Source organism: Planococcus citri, chromosome 5 (genome assembly GCF_950023065.1).
Source record: "Planococcus citri chromosome 5, ihPlaCitr1.1, whole genome shotgun sequence".
Classification (NCBI taxonomy): domain Eukaryota; kingdom Metazoa; phylum Arthropoda; class Insecta; order Hemiptera; family Pseudococcidae; genus Planococcus; species Planococcus citri.
This window is the reverse complement of record NC_088681.1, coordinates 9500888-9518976: the sequence shown is the minus strand read 5'-3', so window position 1 is coordinate 9518976 and position 18089 is coordinate 9500888. Positions and strand designations below refer to the sequence as shown.

General features: G+C 33.9%; 2 protein-coding genes across 2 annotated transcripts in view; one reads left to right on the top strand and one right to left on the bottom strand.

Annotated features, from left to right (window-relative positions):
* Positions 1 to 18089, bottom strand: part of Kat60 (Katanin 60) — a 147215-nt gene that overhangs the window by 42119 nt on the left and 87007 nt on the right. The window lies entirely within an intron of this gene.
* On the top strand, positions 4863 to 8712 carry LOC135848712 (plexin A3-like). The gene has a single exon (XM_065368678.1). The coding sequence runs from the start codon at positions 4963 to 4965 to the stop codon at positions 8449 to 8451; it is 3489 nt and encodes a 1162-aa protein (XP_065224750.1). The 5' UTR covers positions 4863 to 4962; the 3' UTR covers positions 8452 to 8712.

Here is an 18089-nt window from a genome sequence, read left to right as displayed (position 1 = left end):
TAATTTGGGTTTTTAGTGATTCATTCTTTCGTGAACGATTTTTCTCCCCTGAGCAACTCGTTCGAACGCGAATGAATCATTCACAATTTTTGTTAGTGAATTAGAATTTTTTTCTGTTTTGTCGTCTGTTCGTGTCTGATTTGATTTCCAAGTGATTCAGTAGTTCTCGAATGATTTATCGTTTCTGAGCAAATCGTTCGCGAACGAATCAATGAATCATTTTCGATAATTCGTATTGATTGATTTGAAATGATCAAATTTTGCCACGTTCTCTTTCACGTGAATTGACTGAGTCGTTCTCGAACGATTTTTTGATTTTGAGCAAATCATTCGCGAACGAAATGAGTTCAGTTTTTATGACAGGATTAAAAATTAAAATGGTAAAATTTCGCCAAGTCATTTCACTATTTCTATTTAAGTATCTAACTAATTTGGGTTTTTAGTGATTCATTCGTTCGCGAACGATTTCTCTCCTTTGAGCAACTCGTTCGAACGCGAATGAATCAATCACAATTTTCGTTGATGAATTGGAAAATTTTTTGTTTTGTCACCTTTTCGTGCCTATTTTGATTTCCAAGTGATTCAGTCGGTCTCGAATGATTCATCGTTTCCGAGCAAATCGTTCGCGAACGAATTAATGAATCATGTTCAATAATTCTCATTAATGGATGTTCTCGAATGATTTTTTTGATTTTGAGCAAATCATTCGCGAACGAAATGAGTTCAGGTTTTTATGACAGGATTGAAATTGTAAAATTTCGCCAATTCATTTCACCATTTCTATCTAAGTATCTACTTAATTTGGGTTTTTAGTGATTCATTCGTTCGCGAACGATTTTCATTTCCTGAGCAACTCGTTCGAACTCGAATGAATCATTCACAATTTTTGTGGGTAAATCAGATTTTTTTTTGTTTTGTTGCCTGTTCGTGTCTGATTTGATTTTCAAGTGATTCAGTCGTTTTCGAATGATTATGACTGAGTCGTTCTCGAATGATTTTTTAATTCTGAGCAAATCATTCGCGAACGAAATGGGTTCAGTTTTTCATGCCATGATTAAAATAGTAAAATTTTAAATATCGTCATGTAATTTCATGATTATTGATTTCTATTTGAGTAATTCGGGTTTTCAGTGATTCATTAGTTCGCGAACGATTTTTCCTTGAGTAAATTGTTCGCGAATGAATCATTCACAATTTATGTTTGTGGATGGGATAAAGTTTTCGTTCTGTCGTCTGTTCGACGTTCCTGTATGATATTTGATTTCCAAGTGATTCAGTCGTTCTCGAATGATTTATCGATTCTGAGAAAATCGTTCGCGAACGAATCAATAAATCATATTCAATAATTCGAAAAAGTCAAATTTTCTTGAATTTTGAAGCAGTAAAATTTTGCCACGCTCTCTTTCATTGAATTTGATTCAGACCCAGTAGTGATTCAGTCGTTCGCGAACGATCTGTCGATTCTGAGCAAATTGTTCGCGAACGAATTGAGATTGAGGGCGGTTTTTGATTACAGGACTAATACTTTCGAGTTTCGATATTTCATCTGTTGTTTTTAATTCTGAAAGTACTTTAACAACGTACGAAAAGTATTTTGCAAAAAATGGAAATCGATCACTGACACATCATTAATAGAATATGTACCTCCACCTACCTATTTGGCAAAAAAACCCAACTCGATATCAGGTTTCCGGTATGAATAAAACTATTTCCGTTCAATATTCATTTTTATGTGCATTTTCAACGCGATAAATTTTCACTGAAACAACTGATAAGGTATACCTACGATCAGTCGATCAAGCTTTTCCCCATGATTGATACGCACAGTTCAACGAAATAATAAAACGATATGACACTTTCTAAGTTACCTATTAAGGCTATAGAATTAGAACCTGCAGATGATACAGAAATTAGTTGATGGGTACAATCTAAAAATGAGTTTCATTTCATTTGACATAAATACTTAAACTGATTGATATTGTGTTACATTTCGAGGTAAGTTCAAAAAACGCTTTATTAAAAATAGAGAATTAATTCTATAAGATATGTAATTTATACTCCTGTAGACTTATCGACTGAAAGTTTTCACTTGAAATTTTTTTTTAGTTTTATAGCAGTTGTTATTTTCACTCATTCGAAATATTCTAAAAATTTCAACTGCTCGATTTTTTTTTCTCTTTGAAAAAGCTGCGAACTCACTTGGGAGTTTTCTTTGATTTTTGTTCAAATGTCTCGCTGTATTTTTATCAATCAAGATATCAGCCAACACTTCCAAATTTTATTTTTCAAACTATCTAACGAATAAATGCATTTTTCCCGAAAAAAAATCCTGAATCTGTTTTCCCATTTGTTTCAAATGCCAAATTTTTTAAAACTTGACTCTTTATTCCCAACATGGTAATTTTTCAAAAAGGGTTCAAACTGATTTCACGAATACCATTTGCAATTACGTTAAAACATGATTAAGAAACAAAAGTGAAACTTTCAAATCGAAAGTTCAAACTTTAAAAAAGTGTTAATGCTGTATGACGACTTTTGGTGCAGTTTTAAAATTGACCATTTCCAAAATGGAGATCCAGTGGAAGGGAGGCACCATAATCTTTCCCGAAAATAATGATTTTTCGTTGCAATTCAGGCAAATATCTTCCGGACCCAGACTCCGAAATTTCGATTTTCAGTGAAAAAATCGGCTTTTTTGAGATTTGGTTTAATTCCATTTCGGGTCATCGAATTTGGAAAATATTTTTTCGGGGTCAAAGATGCGAGAAAATGTCTCGCAGTCCGCAAGGGGGCGCAAAAATATTACCTATTTTTTTATAACTTTCGGCAACTTAGCTAAAAAACAAGACTGTGCAACTTCACTTAGAATCGAGCATTTTCATTGGCAAAAGTTTGACAAAAACAAGATTGTGACAATTAAGGCAAAACTTTTGGTAATTCTAAAGAATGGCAAATTTTTGTCAATTTTTGAAGAAGCGAGATTTTTTTGGGAAATATATATCGGCACGACAGAAAAAGTGATTCAAACGACAGGACATATATTTGAACGACAAAATAGGCTATTTCAACGACGATTTTTAACGACAGTTCAGCACGACAAGTTAGGTAATACGAACGACAATTTGATTTCATACAAACGACGAAATAAATATAATCCACATCCAAATAAATTATTGCCCGCCTAAAAAGTAATTGCCCGGGAAAATAAATTATTCCCCGCCAAAAAAAAAAAATCGAAAATTTACTCTTTTTGAAAAAAAAAAACAACTTGTAAACATGAATTTACGAGAAGAGAACGTTTGTGAAACTTTCCACCTCGTCGTGTCCCATCAGTAAAACTTATAGTATGTACATTTAGGTATATAGGTGGGTAATTCTCAAAAAAAGGTAAAATTCGTATACATGGAAAATTTCTCAGAGATTTTAGCATGAATTTTTCTTTTTTTCTGGTCCATTGAAGGATCATCCCCCCCACACACATTTCACATTTGGTATTGAGATTTTTAGCCCCTCCTTTCATTGGTGTACATTCAATTTTATACCCCAAATGTCCTTGGACTTGGTTGTCACACGTCATGTTTTTGAAAAGAAATGTTATAAAGTGTCATGAACTTCATTTTTTTGGGGAAAAATTGACATATTTCCATTATCATAGAACACACAGGTTTGAAAACTGTCACACACTTTTTGCGCCAATTTTAGATCAATTTTTAATTATTTTTGCTAGCTTCCCAATCTAACATTTTTTCTGGTAAGTGGCAGGACTGGTTGACTGTTCTCATAGAAATGCTACCCCGCACCATATCAAAATTGATCTTTTTTTTTTTAGAGAATTACCCAGGTACATATACTATACAAATTCCCTATTTGATTGATCTGAACACTTCTTCATACTTCGTTCTTCTGGAAGGTCAGCGAAATCGAAAAAAGCACTGCTGGTTCAGTAAACGAACTTTTTATTTTTAATTTTTTGTGACGTGCTTTTATAGTTTTTCATGTCGTTCGTTTTCCTATAAACTTGCATTTTTTTTGTCGTTCATTTCTACATTTTTTTGTCGTGCACATTTCGTCGTTGAATATATTATATAGACGTGCAATAAATTATTCTGTCGGGCAATATCTTACATCGTCGTTCAAATTCATTTACCGTCGTTTGAAAACTTTTTTCGTCGTGAAATGATTATTTTCCCGTGCAATGTCCTTTTTTGTCGTTAAAATGCCCTTTTCTCGTCGTGAAAACGCCTTTTTCTGTCGTGCCGATAAATCACACCCGATTTTTTTTACAAATTTTTTCAAAAAGCAGGGTTTTGTGGCAATGACAAAAAAATGATATTGAATTTCTCAACAATAATTGTCAAAAAAATGAGTGAAAACTATAGTAAAAGGTAGCATATCAAGTATTCACTTATTGATATTACCTATCAACATTTCCTCCTCCCCTACCCTCATAATCAGCTATTCGCTGATTACAAGAGTTTTTGCATTCGTTTTTTCCGCTTGACGCTGAGAATGGATTGCTGTGCGGAAAGTATGCGGTTCAAATCGCTCATCCGGCACAAATTTTTTCAAAATTTTTTTTACGATTTTTATTTTTATGATGTGATTTTTGACAGAAAATGTAATTTAATTTTTTTTTTCGCTTTTGAAAATGATTAACGAATTTTTGCGCAAAATTTAAATTATTAAAAATGATCTCTAGGAAGCAAAAATCAGTTTTAGTAATTTTAGTGACTTTGGTTACCTAAAAAGTAACCGAGTACTAGCCCTGTCTGGATGTCATACCAACCATTTTTTTTCAACTATGATTCCAGATTATTGCTGGGAAATTACCGATAAAAATTAAATAAAACCAGAAACTCTTAAGAACTGAAAACCAAATGAATGACTCATCAGAATAAGAAAATCCCTGATATCTCAATCTCAATAAAGAGCAAATGATACATAATTCCGAGATACTTAACAATGAAGTTCTTAAACAAAATGTTGCTTTCATGTGTAATACTTGTGCAATGTTTACAATTGACATGTGCTGTGTCATTATCTGGCAATTATTCACCCAAAATTGATTTAAGAGAGTTTTCTGATCATCATGCCATTCAAGAGAGAAATCAATTGGTTATACACAGACACACTGAAATAGTGTATGTGAAAGCCAAGAATCGTTTCTATCAATTGTCACCAGATTTAGAAATTCAAAGTAATATTTCAAATGAATTTTCTAAAAGTGGAATCCCAGCCAATGATTACAATGAATTTTTGTTAATTGATTATACTAATTCAAAATTAATATCATGTGGGAATTTAATTGAGCAGCTGGATTGCATAATATATTCCACTCAACATAACATATCTGAATTGAATAGAACTAAAATGAAATTAAGTAAACACTTCAACATTAATAATGATAAAACAACCGATACAAATCAAACAAAAGTGGCTTTCATCGCTTACAGGTCATCAAATCGTACACAAGCATTGTTTGTATCAACAAAAACGGGAATGTTTGAATTTTTAATAAACCACTATGACTATGATGACAGTAATAAATTATTATCGCCTTCCTCACAGTATCATGATAATGATGTAAAAGATTATGTGTATGGATTTGAGCATAAACAATACTTTTACTATTTTGTTACTCTGGATCTGAATTATGCACAAGATAAACTGGAATCTCGACAATCTTGTTATGTTTCCTCATTGAAAAGAGAATGCCTTGATCATCGTTCTTCATGTTGGAACCCTTTCATCAAAACCGAATGTGGTTCTGGAAATGGACAATATTACAATCTAGCACAAGCAGCACATGCTGGAAAACCAGGTTTACAGTTAGCAAGGTCATTGAATATCACTTCTAATGATGATGTGCTATTTGCTATACTTTCTACCAGTAATGAAATGAAATCATATCCTAATGTACTTGGTGACCACAGCGCACTGTGTATGTATTCTCTAAACACAATTAATGAGAAACTTCCTGAAGAAACAGCGTGCATTACTCGCAGAGAAATTTTAGCTGATACACCTAAAAATTGTGTTGTGAGATCACCTCCAGCAATGGTTTTCAATACCACCTTGACTGCAATTATTGCTGTAGAGAGTGGAGACTACACTGAGGTGTTCATAGGAACACATGATGGTCATGTAAAAATGGTAATTGTGGAAAATGCTACAATGGCGTATGAACAAGTTGACATAACAATTGAGGAAGGATCACCCGTCAATTCTGACCTACTACTCTCCCATGATAAAGAGCATCTATATGTAATGGCGGGGTATACACTTTCAAAACTCAAAATACCAAGGTTCAACTGTTCAATGTTGGCCAATTATGATGATTGCATCAAGTCTAATAATATCACTCACCGGTGTGGATGGTGCATATTCGCAAATAAGTGTACCATAAAACATTACTGTGGCCAGAATGGTGACTCTACTTGGATTAGAACAGATTTCCGAGAAAAAATTGCATTTAGAATGTTAGGCCCAACACACTTTCAATATGGTTATCCTCAAAAAATACGTTTTGGATCACTTACAAACAATCTAAATGAAGTTCTTCTGGCCCAATCCAACTTTCATTGCAAAATTTCCTTAACAAATACAGAATTTCCATCAATAATTGTACCCGCATCCATTACACGTGAGGAAATTCTTGTGTTCACATGTCAGATATCAGATTCAGAGTTCAGTAAAATACCAATAAGTCGTCACGCTTCAATGGCAAAATTATCTCTTCAGACAGCAACTATTCAACATATTTGGGACCAATACATCACATTTTTCAATTGTCACACCTATTCATCAGATAGAGAATGCATTTTTTCCAATTTTCCATGTTATTGGTGTTTGAAGAAAGGAGAATGCATGCAATACAATGCAGAGAAAGAAACAGCATGTCCAAATGGGAACATTACTGAAATTTTTGATTTTTCACCACAACGTGGGCCCAGGGAAGGAGGCACTGAAGTTACTATTCTAGGTCAAAACCTGGATGTTCTATTCAACAACACTAATCATAGTATCACAGTTGCTGGAAGATCTTGTAAACTTGTATATAAAAATACTTATGTATCAATGAAAAAAATTGAGTGTGTTATTGAGCAGTCAACATTATTTCACAAACAAAGTGGACCCATTGAAGTATATGTAAATGAACATCTTTGGATTAAGTCCCAACAAAACTTTACTTTTGAAATTCCAGAAATTCATAGAATTCATCCAAATGAAGGTCCTATATATGGTGGTACTGAGTTGGCCATTGAAGGAAAATATTTAGATGTTGGAAGATATATTGTAATTTCAATTGGGAAAACACTATGTGAAATATTCTCAATCCATCTAGATGAAATAAAATGTATTACAGCTGGCTACTCATTTGAAAGTTTTAATGAGCATTCAAATTTCACTGTGGATGTGCCTATCAAGGTAGAATTTGACAACAACACTTTTAATACTTCTATGAATAATACATTCAAGTACGTCAAGGATTTGGAACGTGATAAAAAAGGTTTCAATTTAGTACCAAAAGGTATCGTTTCTGGTGGTGTTGAAATTTTAATTCACAATGTGATCCCGATGCCAATTCAACAGTTATCATTTCATGTACACAATAATGATCAAATTTTCAACAGCTCGTGCAAAATCCTCAATGAACCCACACAAACAACAATCTGGTCATGCATATCACCTCCTATATCAAATATCGACAGTGATTTAATAGATGCAAAAAATCCTAGAAGAATGAAATTCTCACTTACAAGCAATGAAACACACAACTTCACAATCAGCATGTCAAGTAATCATTCGTCAGTGTTTCTGTTATATCCTGATCCTGAGTTCTATTATGTTTACAATTCTTATATCCCAATGGATGGGAAAAATTTCATGATCATTCAAGGGAAACACATAAACAAGGCATGTCAGAAAACTGATATTACTGTACTAGTAGGTAACGATACTTGTGAAGTACTTTCAGTATCTTCAAGGCAAGTTATTTGCTTTCTTCCAAAATCTCAGCAAGAGAGTGAAATTGATGAGTACGAAGAAGATGATCTGTTGAGGAAGCATAAATATATAACAATAATGATAGGGGAGCATTTCAAAAAAATAGTCCCACAGCAGAACAATCATGAAAGTAACAATTTACTTCACCTTGTAATTTGCTGTGTGGCTTTCCTGCTGTGTGTAATATTTGTAGTTCTCATTTCACTCATTTATTACTGTTGTCTTCATCACCAAGTGAAAAGTTCTCAAGCAGCAAGGGATGCAATAGAACAGAGTACTTCAAGAGCAATCAAAGAAATACAGCAGCAAATGAATAAAATGTGTATGGAGACAATAGCCCTAAAACAATGTGTTAAGCAAGTAATTATTGAAAACCAAATCGAGTTGGATGAACTTCATCAAGCATATTGGTATGTAATGTCAAAATTTAGTCATAGTGCTTAAAAATAAATGGTCTGTTCACACTTTTTTTTAAATTTTAGAAACTACCAAATATCACAATTGTCAATTCAACTTCCACAGCTGATACACCCTCAGATTCAAAATATCAGCTATTGCCAATTGATCATGAGTGGGAGTTCCCTAGAGGGAACCTGTCTCTAGGAAATGATCTGGGACAGGGAGAATTTGGAAAAGTGGTTCAAGCTGAAGCATTAGGAATCTTGCAAAAACACATTGTTACCACTGTTGCTGTCAAAATGTTGAAAGGTACTAAGCTAACTTATTATTTTTCTGTTAGGGTAAGTCCACCAGTTTGCAACACTGAAGATTCCTAATTTTGATTTGAACCCCATGTCTTGATGGATGTATCTATTTTGCAAACTAGGTAGCTCACCCTTGTTTTCTTCTTACAAAAATGTTTTCAGATATTCACTCAGACTCAGATATGATCGATTTAGTGACAGAAATGGAAATAATGAAATTAATTGGATCACATGACAATGTTTTGAAGCTGTTAGGATGTTGTACCCAAGATGGTGAATTATTTGTAATAACCGAATTTGCTAGACATGGGAACTTACATGACTTTCTTCGGAACAATGCACCATCATCTGGGGATAAATTTGCAACAAGCAATCTATCCCAAGAACTGTTACTGATGTTTGCTCAACAAATAGCAAAAGGAATGGAATATTTGGCTTCTAAAAAAGTAGGAACCTAACTGTGAACTGATTCATTTTACATCGTGTTAGACCCAATACCTAGTGCCTGCGTTTTGTCAATCTATTGAGATTCTGATTTTTAAAGCCTCAATTTAAGTCCTAGTTGAGTCGAATCAGCAACAATTTGTGCCTTACTACTCAAAGATATTTTTCTTTCACTTTTCAGTGTGTTCATCGTGATCTCGCTGCGAGAAATGTTCTAGTATTTGATTACACCTTGAAAGTGGCGGATTTTGGTCTTGCAAGAGATATTCGAAATAAAGAGTACTATAGGAAGCAAACAAAAGGTAGATTACCTTTGAAATGGATGGCACCTGAAGCGCTGATTCATGGACTTTATTCAACTCAATCTGACGTGTCAGTCAAATCTCTCAAATATCCAACCTTGATGAAATTGTAGACCTTATTATTAATGATTTCAAATTTTTCTGATTTGAATTTATAGATGGTCGTATGGCATAGTATTATGGGAAATTTTTACATCTGGTGGAATACCTTATCCTACAGTGCTGCAAATGGAGGAATTATTTCAGGCTATACGTTCGGGATATCGAATGGAAAAGCCCCCCAATTGCTCTGATCAGATGTATGTACTTCATAAATGTCTCCTTTCCAACTAAAGTAAAGTGGGGTAATTCCGATAGCAAGCCCTAGCTTTGTTGCAAAACACGTTTTGGCACAAATGATGAAGAAAGTAGGTAGTTTTAGTGCTAACCTACACCCATTAATGATCAGATGGTTCATCTGCTCTGTTTTGTCAAGTCTGTGCAGTGTTCAAAATCTGAATGCCCAAATCCTTTGCCGCAAAAAACAGTGCACTTTTGAAACTCGTTTTTATCATTCAAAACTTGTTGAAAAATTCTGTTTAGAAGCTGATATTTGATGAATATGTGTTAAAGTGTCAGTACCTCTTTTGATTTTGCTTTTATAATTATTTGTTTGGTGGCATTGAATTATTAAACATGTCGATCATTTTTCAAGCTGCGGGGTAATTCCAATAGCCCCAGCAAAATTGTCCTGCAATGTTTTTTTCTCTGTTTTGATGTATTATAGTTTTAGGGGGTCGAAATTATCAAAGAAAATCCTCAAAACGGGGCATTTTTCTCTAGTTGGTCTAGTTTTCAAAAATTATGCCTCAAAAATGCATATTTGTAAAAAAAAGATAATTTTTGTTCTAATGATTCAATTTACATGAAATAAAAACCTAAATATGCAATAAATGGTATATTTCAACATAACTGGCTCGGAATTACCCTGGGAGAATTCCTTTCCTTATAAAACTCATTATCGGAATTACCCCATTTTTAGGGTAATTCTGATAACTCAACCTTCCAAAATGTTTTTTCAATTATATGTATGAAGCCTTCACACAAATCACTCTTCAATATAGTCAATGTGTAGCTGAAGGACGCAGGAATAAAGTTGTTACATCATTTTTGCCCCAAAATGTACAGGAAATCCAAAAAATGAGAAATTGCTAAAATTTTGAATTTTGCCATCGGAATTACCCCACTTTACCTTACAGCCATTAATGTACTTACAACATATTTCTGTTTCAAGTTCTAGTTTTAACTCCATTGTTTTTGTTTTTGCAATTTCAGGTATGCTTTAATGCTCAAATGTTGGAATTATATGCCAGAGGATCGACCTATATTCACCACAATTGTCCAATACATAGAGGATATATTATTATTGTCAGAGGAGTCAACTTTCTCCCAACAAGATATCACTGTCAGTGAATGCAAACAATAGCGTTTCAGGAATTAGACTAGTTTAGTTTCCATAACCACACTAAAAACCCCAGTCCTTTTAAAATGATTTGACATTGGTTATATTTCTTCAAAAAGTTAGAGAATTGCCATTGAAACTTGCCTTTCTGAATTTTTCGATTTTCAAAAATTCTCCAAAAATACAAGAATGAACATTATTTTTAGCACGTGAAAGTTACGTTATGAGATTTTAGGTCATGACCTAGTTTAATTTCGTTCAAATCAAAAGGATCATAAATTATACTGTAAAAAATTGCTATAAGTAAGATAATATAGTAAAAAAAATACCTCATATTATTGTATGTTTTATTATGAATAGTCATTATTATTTATTATTTTCTATTTTTTTATTTTGAAAATGCTCAATTTTCACATAAGTATTTTATACTAATTCTTGAAACTTATGTTAATTTGTAGATAAATACGAGTATGTTCTTATGAAAAATTATACCCACTGTTATTAAAATAATTCTTGTAGGTAATACTCGGGTTAAAATGGTGGGGGAAATATTGAAATCAGCGCTATGAACGCAATATTTTACTGCAAGTGTGAATACTTAGTAAAAAGCAAAAGTTGATTTTTTGACAAAAAATGATTATTGAATCAGGGGTCGAATATTATAAATACATATTAGGTATTTATTAAATCATAACAAAAAAGCGGTTCCTGCATCTTTAAAAATAAGTATCAGTAATAGGGTTATTTTCCAAATCAACTCACGGATCAAAAATTACCTTAGTCTTCCAATTTTGCTCAAAAAATTTTTTGTGGCATCCTCTCATTGGGTAGGTTAGAGAACCACTGCAATTTTACTCTCAGCACTCACAAAAAGACGGATGAGGGGTTTTGTTGTTTTCTCACAGTTGTGATATCATGTTAATGCGTCCAACTTTGGGAAGCAATATCAACGGATTGGTGAAAATTGGAATTTTTTTACTTTCATAGTAAGTACATGCATAAAGAAAATCAAAAAGAGATTCAGAATCTCTACTTGTAAAAAATCTGAAAATTCAACAAATATCAAAAATAGGTACATATGCCCAATTCCAGGAATATACAAAAATTTGAAGAAAAAAAATGGAGTAAGCGTATAAGTATATTTCATTTTGGGATTCTTCAGAACCCCTATGAGGCACAGGGGAGCACACAATTTTGGTCACATTTTTGAAGCATGTGAAATATCATTTATTACATTTTTGAGGATGCTGATTACGAATTATTTAAATGATTATTTCTTTGGTAGTAATTTTTAATAAATTGCTTTGATTTTTTTGAATAAATTTTCACTAGTGATTTAGAATTTAATTTCCTTAAATTCAGCATAAATAACAATTTTTCGTATTTTGAATGATGACAAATGAATTTTTTTGGAATAATTTCGAGTGAATTTTTCGTGGTGGTTTAGAATGAATTTTTTTGGAGTGATTTCAACTACTGAATTTTTTATTGTTTTTTTCAGGGTCGAATTTTAATGAATGATCACGCGTGAATATTTTTTTGGAATGATTTCAAGTAAATTATTCGTGTGGATTCAGAAAACTGTTCAATAATTTAAAATTTGATTTTTTGGTATGATCTCAAGTCAATTTTTTGTGATGGTTCAGAATATTTTTTTCAATGTTTTTTGCAAGATTTAAAATTTATTTTTTAGTGTTGAATTCGGTGGATTTTTTTAAGGATGACGAATGAATTTTTTGGCGATAATTCCAAAGACGTGATTTTTTTCGGGTTGAATTCTAATGAATTTTTTTCAAGATGACTTATGAATTTTTCGTCGAGATTTAGAATAAATGGTTCAATGATGATCTAGTTCGGAATTTTTTTGGGGAAATTTCGAATGTAATTTTTCAAAGTAATTTTTAATGGGTATATTTTTTTGGTGATTTCGAAGAATGAATATTTTTGTATAACAATACAAGCTACACAGTACACACACCGTTACAGCTTGCGCGGCTGTCTAGTTTATTCTGCAGTAATTCTGAATTCCTTTCAATTTTTTCGGATACTATGAAAGCACAAAAATTCCAACTCTTAATAATCTCCCGATACCGCTTTTCAAATTTGATTGAGATAAATGAATTAGGTAGGTAGGTGAATAATAATTCCCAATGAACATTGGTAGGTACGTTTTTGAGCTTTTTAAATCTTGCAGCGAGAAATGTTTTAGTATTTGATAATAACACTTTGAAAGTGGCTGATTTTGGTCTAGCAAGAGATATTCGAAATACCATTTTCATTTTAAACTTTAGCTTACAAATGGTGATTTATGTTTTTTTTTATTAGTTAAAAAAAATTATATTATGCAGGTATGCAATTTTAATTCGGTTTTGACCAATCCCACCAAGAATGATTACTCGAATTTTTACATGCGTCTGTAGGAGCATTGAGAAAATGGAAGTAACGATGAGCACCTTCGCCTCTCCAGTTGACAATTATTTTGCGCATCAAAGAATTCTACCGTCATCCAAAAATTAGTTGGTCTTCGCGAATTCGTACTTTGCAATTGAGAATATATCGGCGCCAAAGTCCAACGTATGTAAGCATCTCCTGGCATCTCCATTAGGTAGTCGCGGAGCATTTCCTCTACGGCATTCCAACTAGGTTGAGATACAGCTCCCTGATTCATTGTAGGGCTTCGAGGTGCGAAATTAAATGGTAAAGTATCACCACCTAAAGATGCTGCTAAAAGGTAGCCAGCTTCATCGTCATTTGCTCTGTCAATTTCTCGCAAATATTCATGTATCCGTGGAGGAATTGAATCTCTTTGTTGAGTCATATGATCACGACGTATTTCAGCCCGTATAAGGGCTGTTATATCTACAATACTGTCATGATTAGCGTCTTCGAGAAGTCGAAAAGTTGCTACTAATGTTGCCGGTAAACCACTGATAAGACAACGCCGAAAAGGTGCTTCTGCTGATGTTCTGGGATCTGGTGAATTATTGAAAATACAAACATCATACCCACCGCTAACGTCGTTTTCAATGCTACTGAAATACGCTTCAAGGGCGCCGAGTACATCGTTGCTGGTATTGATTGATTGGCCATTATTTTGTCGTTTTCTTCTCAAAACTTTCTTTTCATCGCAAAGATTTTTCCTCGACGTAGCCAGGTCGATAATAGGTAATCTGGGCTCTTGTATTATTTCTCGAACCGACCAAAAGTATTCGCTAACTGCGTAGAAAAATTGTCTTCCTTTGATATTAAACGCAAATGACACATTGAAACGACGTTCCCACGAACCTTGTGCCTTCTCCGCACCCATTTTACCTCCCGGTAATAATTCTTGCACTAACCAAGACATCGTCGTATTTGTAGTTCCATTAATCGCGGCGTAAAAATAATATTTATCATCTATACCGAATGGAACATAAAGTGCATGGTTTGTCGTCCAATTTCCAGCGGCCATTTCTTCGCCCATTTTACCACCGTTTAAAAGTTCCCGAATAAACCAATATTTCTCTCTAACACAATAAAAATATTGTCTACCGATCATCCAAAATGGAAATCCCAAGGTGTATTCAAATGTCCATGATCCACCATCCGTCTCCGAACCCATTTGACCATTTGGTAACAATTCCCTAACGAACCAATTGGTACCGGTCAAGCTGAACAAGTAATGTTTACCGCCGATATGAAATGGAAATATTATTGTAGGTTTAGATTTCCAAAATCCACGCGCCGTCTCTGTACCCCTCAACCCGCTTGGTAATATTTCATCAATATACCAATCACACTGATTGTTTAGATCATTGACACTGAACAGGAATTGTTTTTGATCGATGGTGAACGGAAATGCTCGGTTATACACGAAATTTTTATATCGATCGGTTTCCCTCGTTGGTCTTCCATCTTCTCCGATTTCATGAATGAACCAAAATTCATTGAGTGTTTCTTCCACGCCTACACCGAAAAAATAATGCTCATCTCCGACGGTCAATGGGATAGAAAAACGATGTTTCGATTGCCAATTTCCATTCTGGATCTCCTGGCCGAATTCAATTCCAGCACAATTAATAAAACCGATAATAATTGTTGAGATTATGAAAATTAATGAAATCATATTCAACGAAGCCATTGAAACCGCATGTGAAAAAAATCACCAAAAAATACAGGACGGCGCGCAATCACGAAATTACATGTATCTCACCGTCAATTTTGAGACAACTTGCCATGCATACTTCTCGCGCTTATACAACGTATTACTATTACTTGGTGACTAGTTTCCTACTTCGTTTGTGATTTCTCTCGCTAATTTTTAGAATATTTCTGCCCACGGGATGTAAAAATATTTAAAATTTTATTGGTCGATATTTCCATTGGGTTTTTCGATGACGACAGAAAATATTGAGTGTACAGTGTAGATAAGGTATCTATATTCAAATTGAATCGACATCCTGATATTCTTCATGTTGTATCAATTGTGATAATTCTACATGCTGTTTACGTAGTTTAAAGTTTACCTCATCACCTCATAAATTTCAGCTCGTCCCGAGAGGAAACAAAAAAGTTATGTTTTCAATTTTCATATGTATGTATTGCAGAGAATCTTGGCGGAAAGCCGACTTTTGGTTCACTGGTGCAAGTGGTACATGTCTTGAGTAAGAATTTGAGAAGTCCTGCCATGCTCGGTTTTAGTCCTCGCCTCCATTGTTGATTTGAGCTCCTAAATTGGGTTTGTCGTAATCGAAAGTCTGAAGTTGCTATTTTTAAAAATATTTTCGTTCATAGGTACCTAGATTTATATTTTGACAAAAAGTGGACCTTCTCACGCATCAAATGCGTGTTTTTAATTTTGAAAATACTTCAACGTGTTATGGTGCAATCTGCCTCCACCTGCTTGGTGATTATTCTTAGGGTTACCTTTTACGCGATGTGATTTATCTTTATTGGGTAATAAAAGGTACCGAGTACGTGGGAAAGTATTCAGTATATTAGGGTGTGAAAGACATCTGTCAATCGCCAAGGAGGCACGAGCTTCTGGCGATACGAGTGTCTCTTCACTTGGTTTTTGCAATCGGCCGTGGCAGGATCCTCATCGAAGTATGTGGTCAGGGAGTAATCTGTATATGAAGACAGGCATCGGCCTAAGTAGTATTATTTTATTATTTAACCCACCTCGCGTGTGGACTAGATTAAATTAAAGTCTAATCGTAATCGTCGCGTATTAATTACTATGGTGATAATCCGACGATTATACCTAATTTTGCGGTCTACTCGAGATGTACCTAGGCATTGAGAGGGATGCGTGTGTTACGTGAGTCTCTTCAAAGTAAAGCAGCCACCGACAGCCACTATTATTGGGGTAGGCTACGGAAAAGAGGTGGTGAGATGGTCAGCAGTGTTAGGTAAGTGGGTACTTACATGGTGGTGTCTCCACTGTATTAATTATAATTATATCGTAATTAATAGATGAAGTCATTCGTCGTAAGGGATGGAGCAGAGATTCCTCACTTACGCATTATTCGACATATTTCGCTATACCTAATTTTGCGGTCTACTCGAGATGTACCTAGGCATTGAGAGGGATGCGTGTGTTACGTGAGTCTCTTCAAAGTAAAGCAGCCACCGACAGCCACTATTATTGGGGTAGGCTACGGAAAAGAGGTGGTGAGATGGTCAGCAGTGTTAGGTAAGTGGGTACTTACATGGTGGTGTCTCCACTGTATTAATTATAATTATATCGTAATTAATAGATGAAGTCATTCGTCGTAAGGGATGGAGCAGAGATTCCTCACTTACGCATTATTCGACATATTTCGCTTACATGGTTGTTGTACATTGCGCAACCAGTATGGTCTCAATTCCTTGTATAATTGGCATGAGTCACCTAGGAGAGGTACCTTAAGTACCATCCTATTTGTTTAGATAGAGCACATTCGTCGAAGTAATAACATATCTCAATATGTTATAGATGTAGCCAATGTAGTGAATATCTTCTCAAAATAAACCTTGTGTACATAAATGGTATTTAAATGTTGATTATTTATGTACTTGATGACTTAGAAATATAGTGATTACTCTTCTGGACTCCCATCTGAGCTAGCTAGGAGTCGAATAAATGTCCCCCCCTAGGTGATATTTATGAGATGGACCATTAACCCATTTGTTATGAAAACTATTATCATCCGTTAGTCACTATCATTATTTATAAGATAACAAACGTATGAAAAGTATTTTGCAAAAAATGGAAATTGAGCACCACAACATCATTAATGAAGAATTTGATTTTTTTTAAAAATCCGGTTTCCGGTATGAATAAACCTATTTCTGCTCAACGTTTATTTTTATATTTTCCACACGATAAATTTCCACTCAACTAACTGATGAGGTACACGAGCAAACTTTTCCCCTATGATTGACACATCCAGTTCAACGAAACATAAAACCTATATGACACTTTCTATATGTTATTAATATGTAGGTATGTATGTACTTGTCAGTTCATACTTGGAAATTAATTAGAACATGCAGATGAGTAATACCTACAGAAATCAGTTGATCGCAATCTAGTTCAACAAAATATTGAAATGACACTTTCTTTGTTATTAATATATGTACTTGAAAACAAGAACCTGCAGAAGATACAGAAATCAGTTGGTTGTAGTCTAAAAATTAATGTTTCATTGGACATAAATTGATTGATATTGTGGTGCATATCGAGGTAAGTTCAGAAAATGCTTTATTAAAAAATTGAAATTAATTCTACATACCTATTGTAGTAATTACGCATAATCATGTAGAAGTTTCACATACCTTTTCCAGTTTGATAACCGATATTTTCATTCATTCAAAACGTTCTAAAAATTTAGACTCCTCAATTTTTGTTTTTTTGTTTTAAAACTGTGTATGTACTTTGATATTTTTTGTTTGATTTTAATTCAAATATCTCGCCCTATTTTCATTAATCAAGTTAGGTATAGACACCAGCCAACTTCCCCGAATCCGATTTTCCAAATTGTCTAGTTTATGAAAAATAGATACCATAATTCTAAATCCATTTTCCCATTTGTTCCAATCGCCAAAATCTTAAAAAGTCTCAATTCCCAAAATACACAGTAATTTTTCAAAAAGGGTTCAAACTGATTTTACAAGTCCATTCGATATCTCGTTAAGATAGTAAAACCTTTCAATTGAAAGTTCAAACTT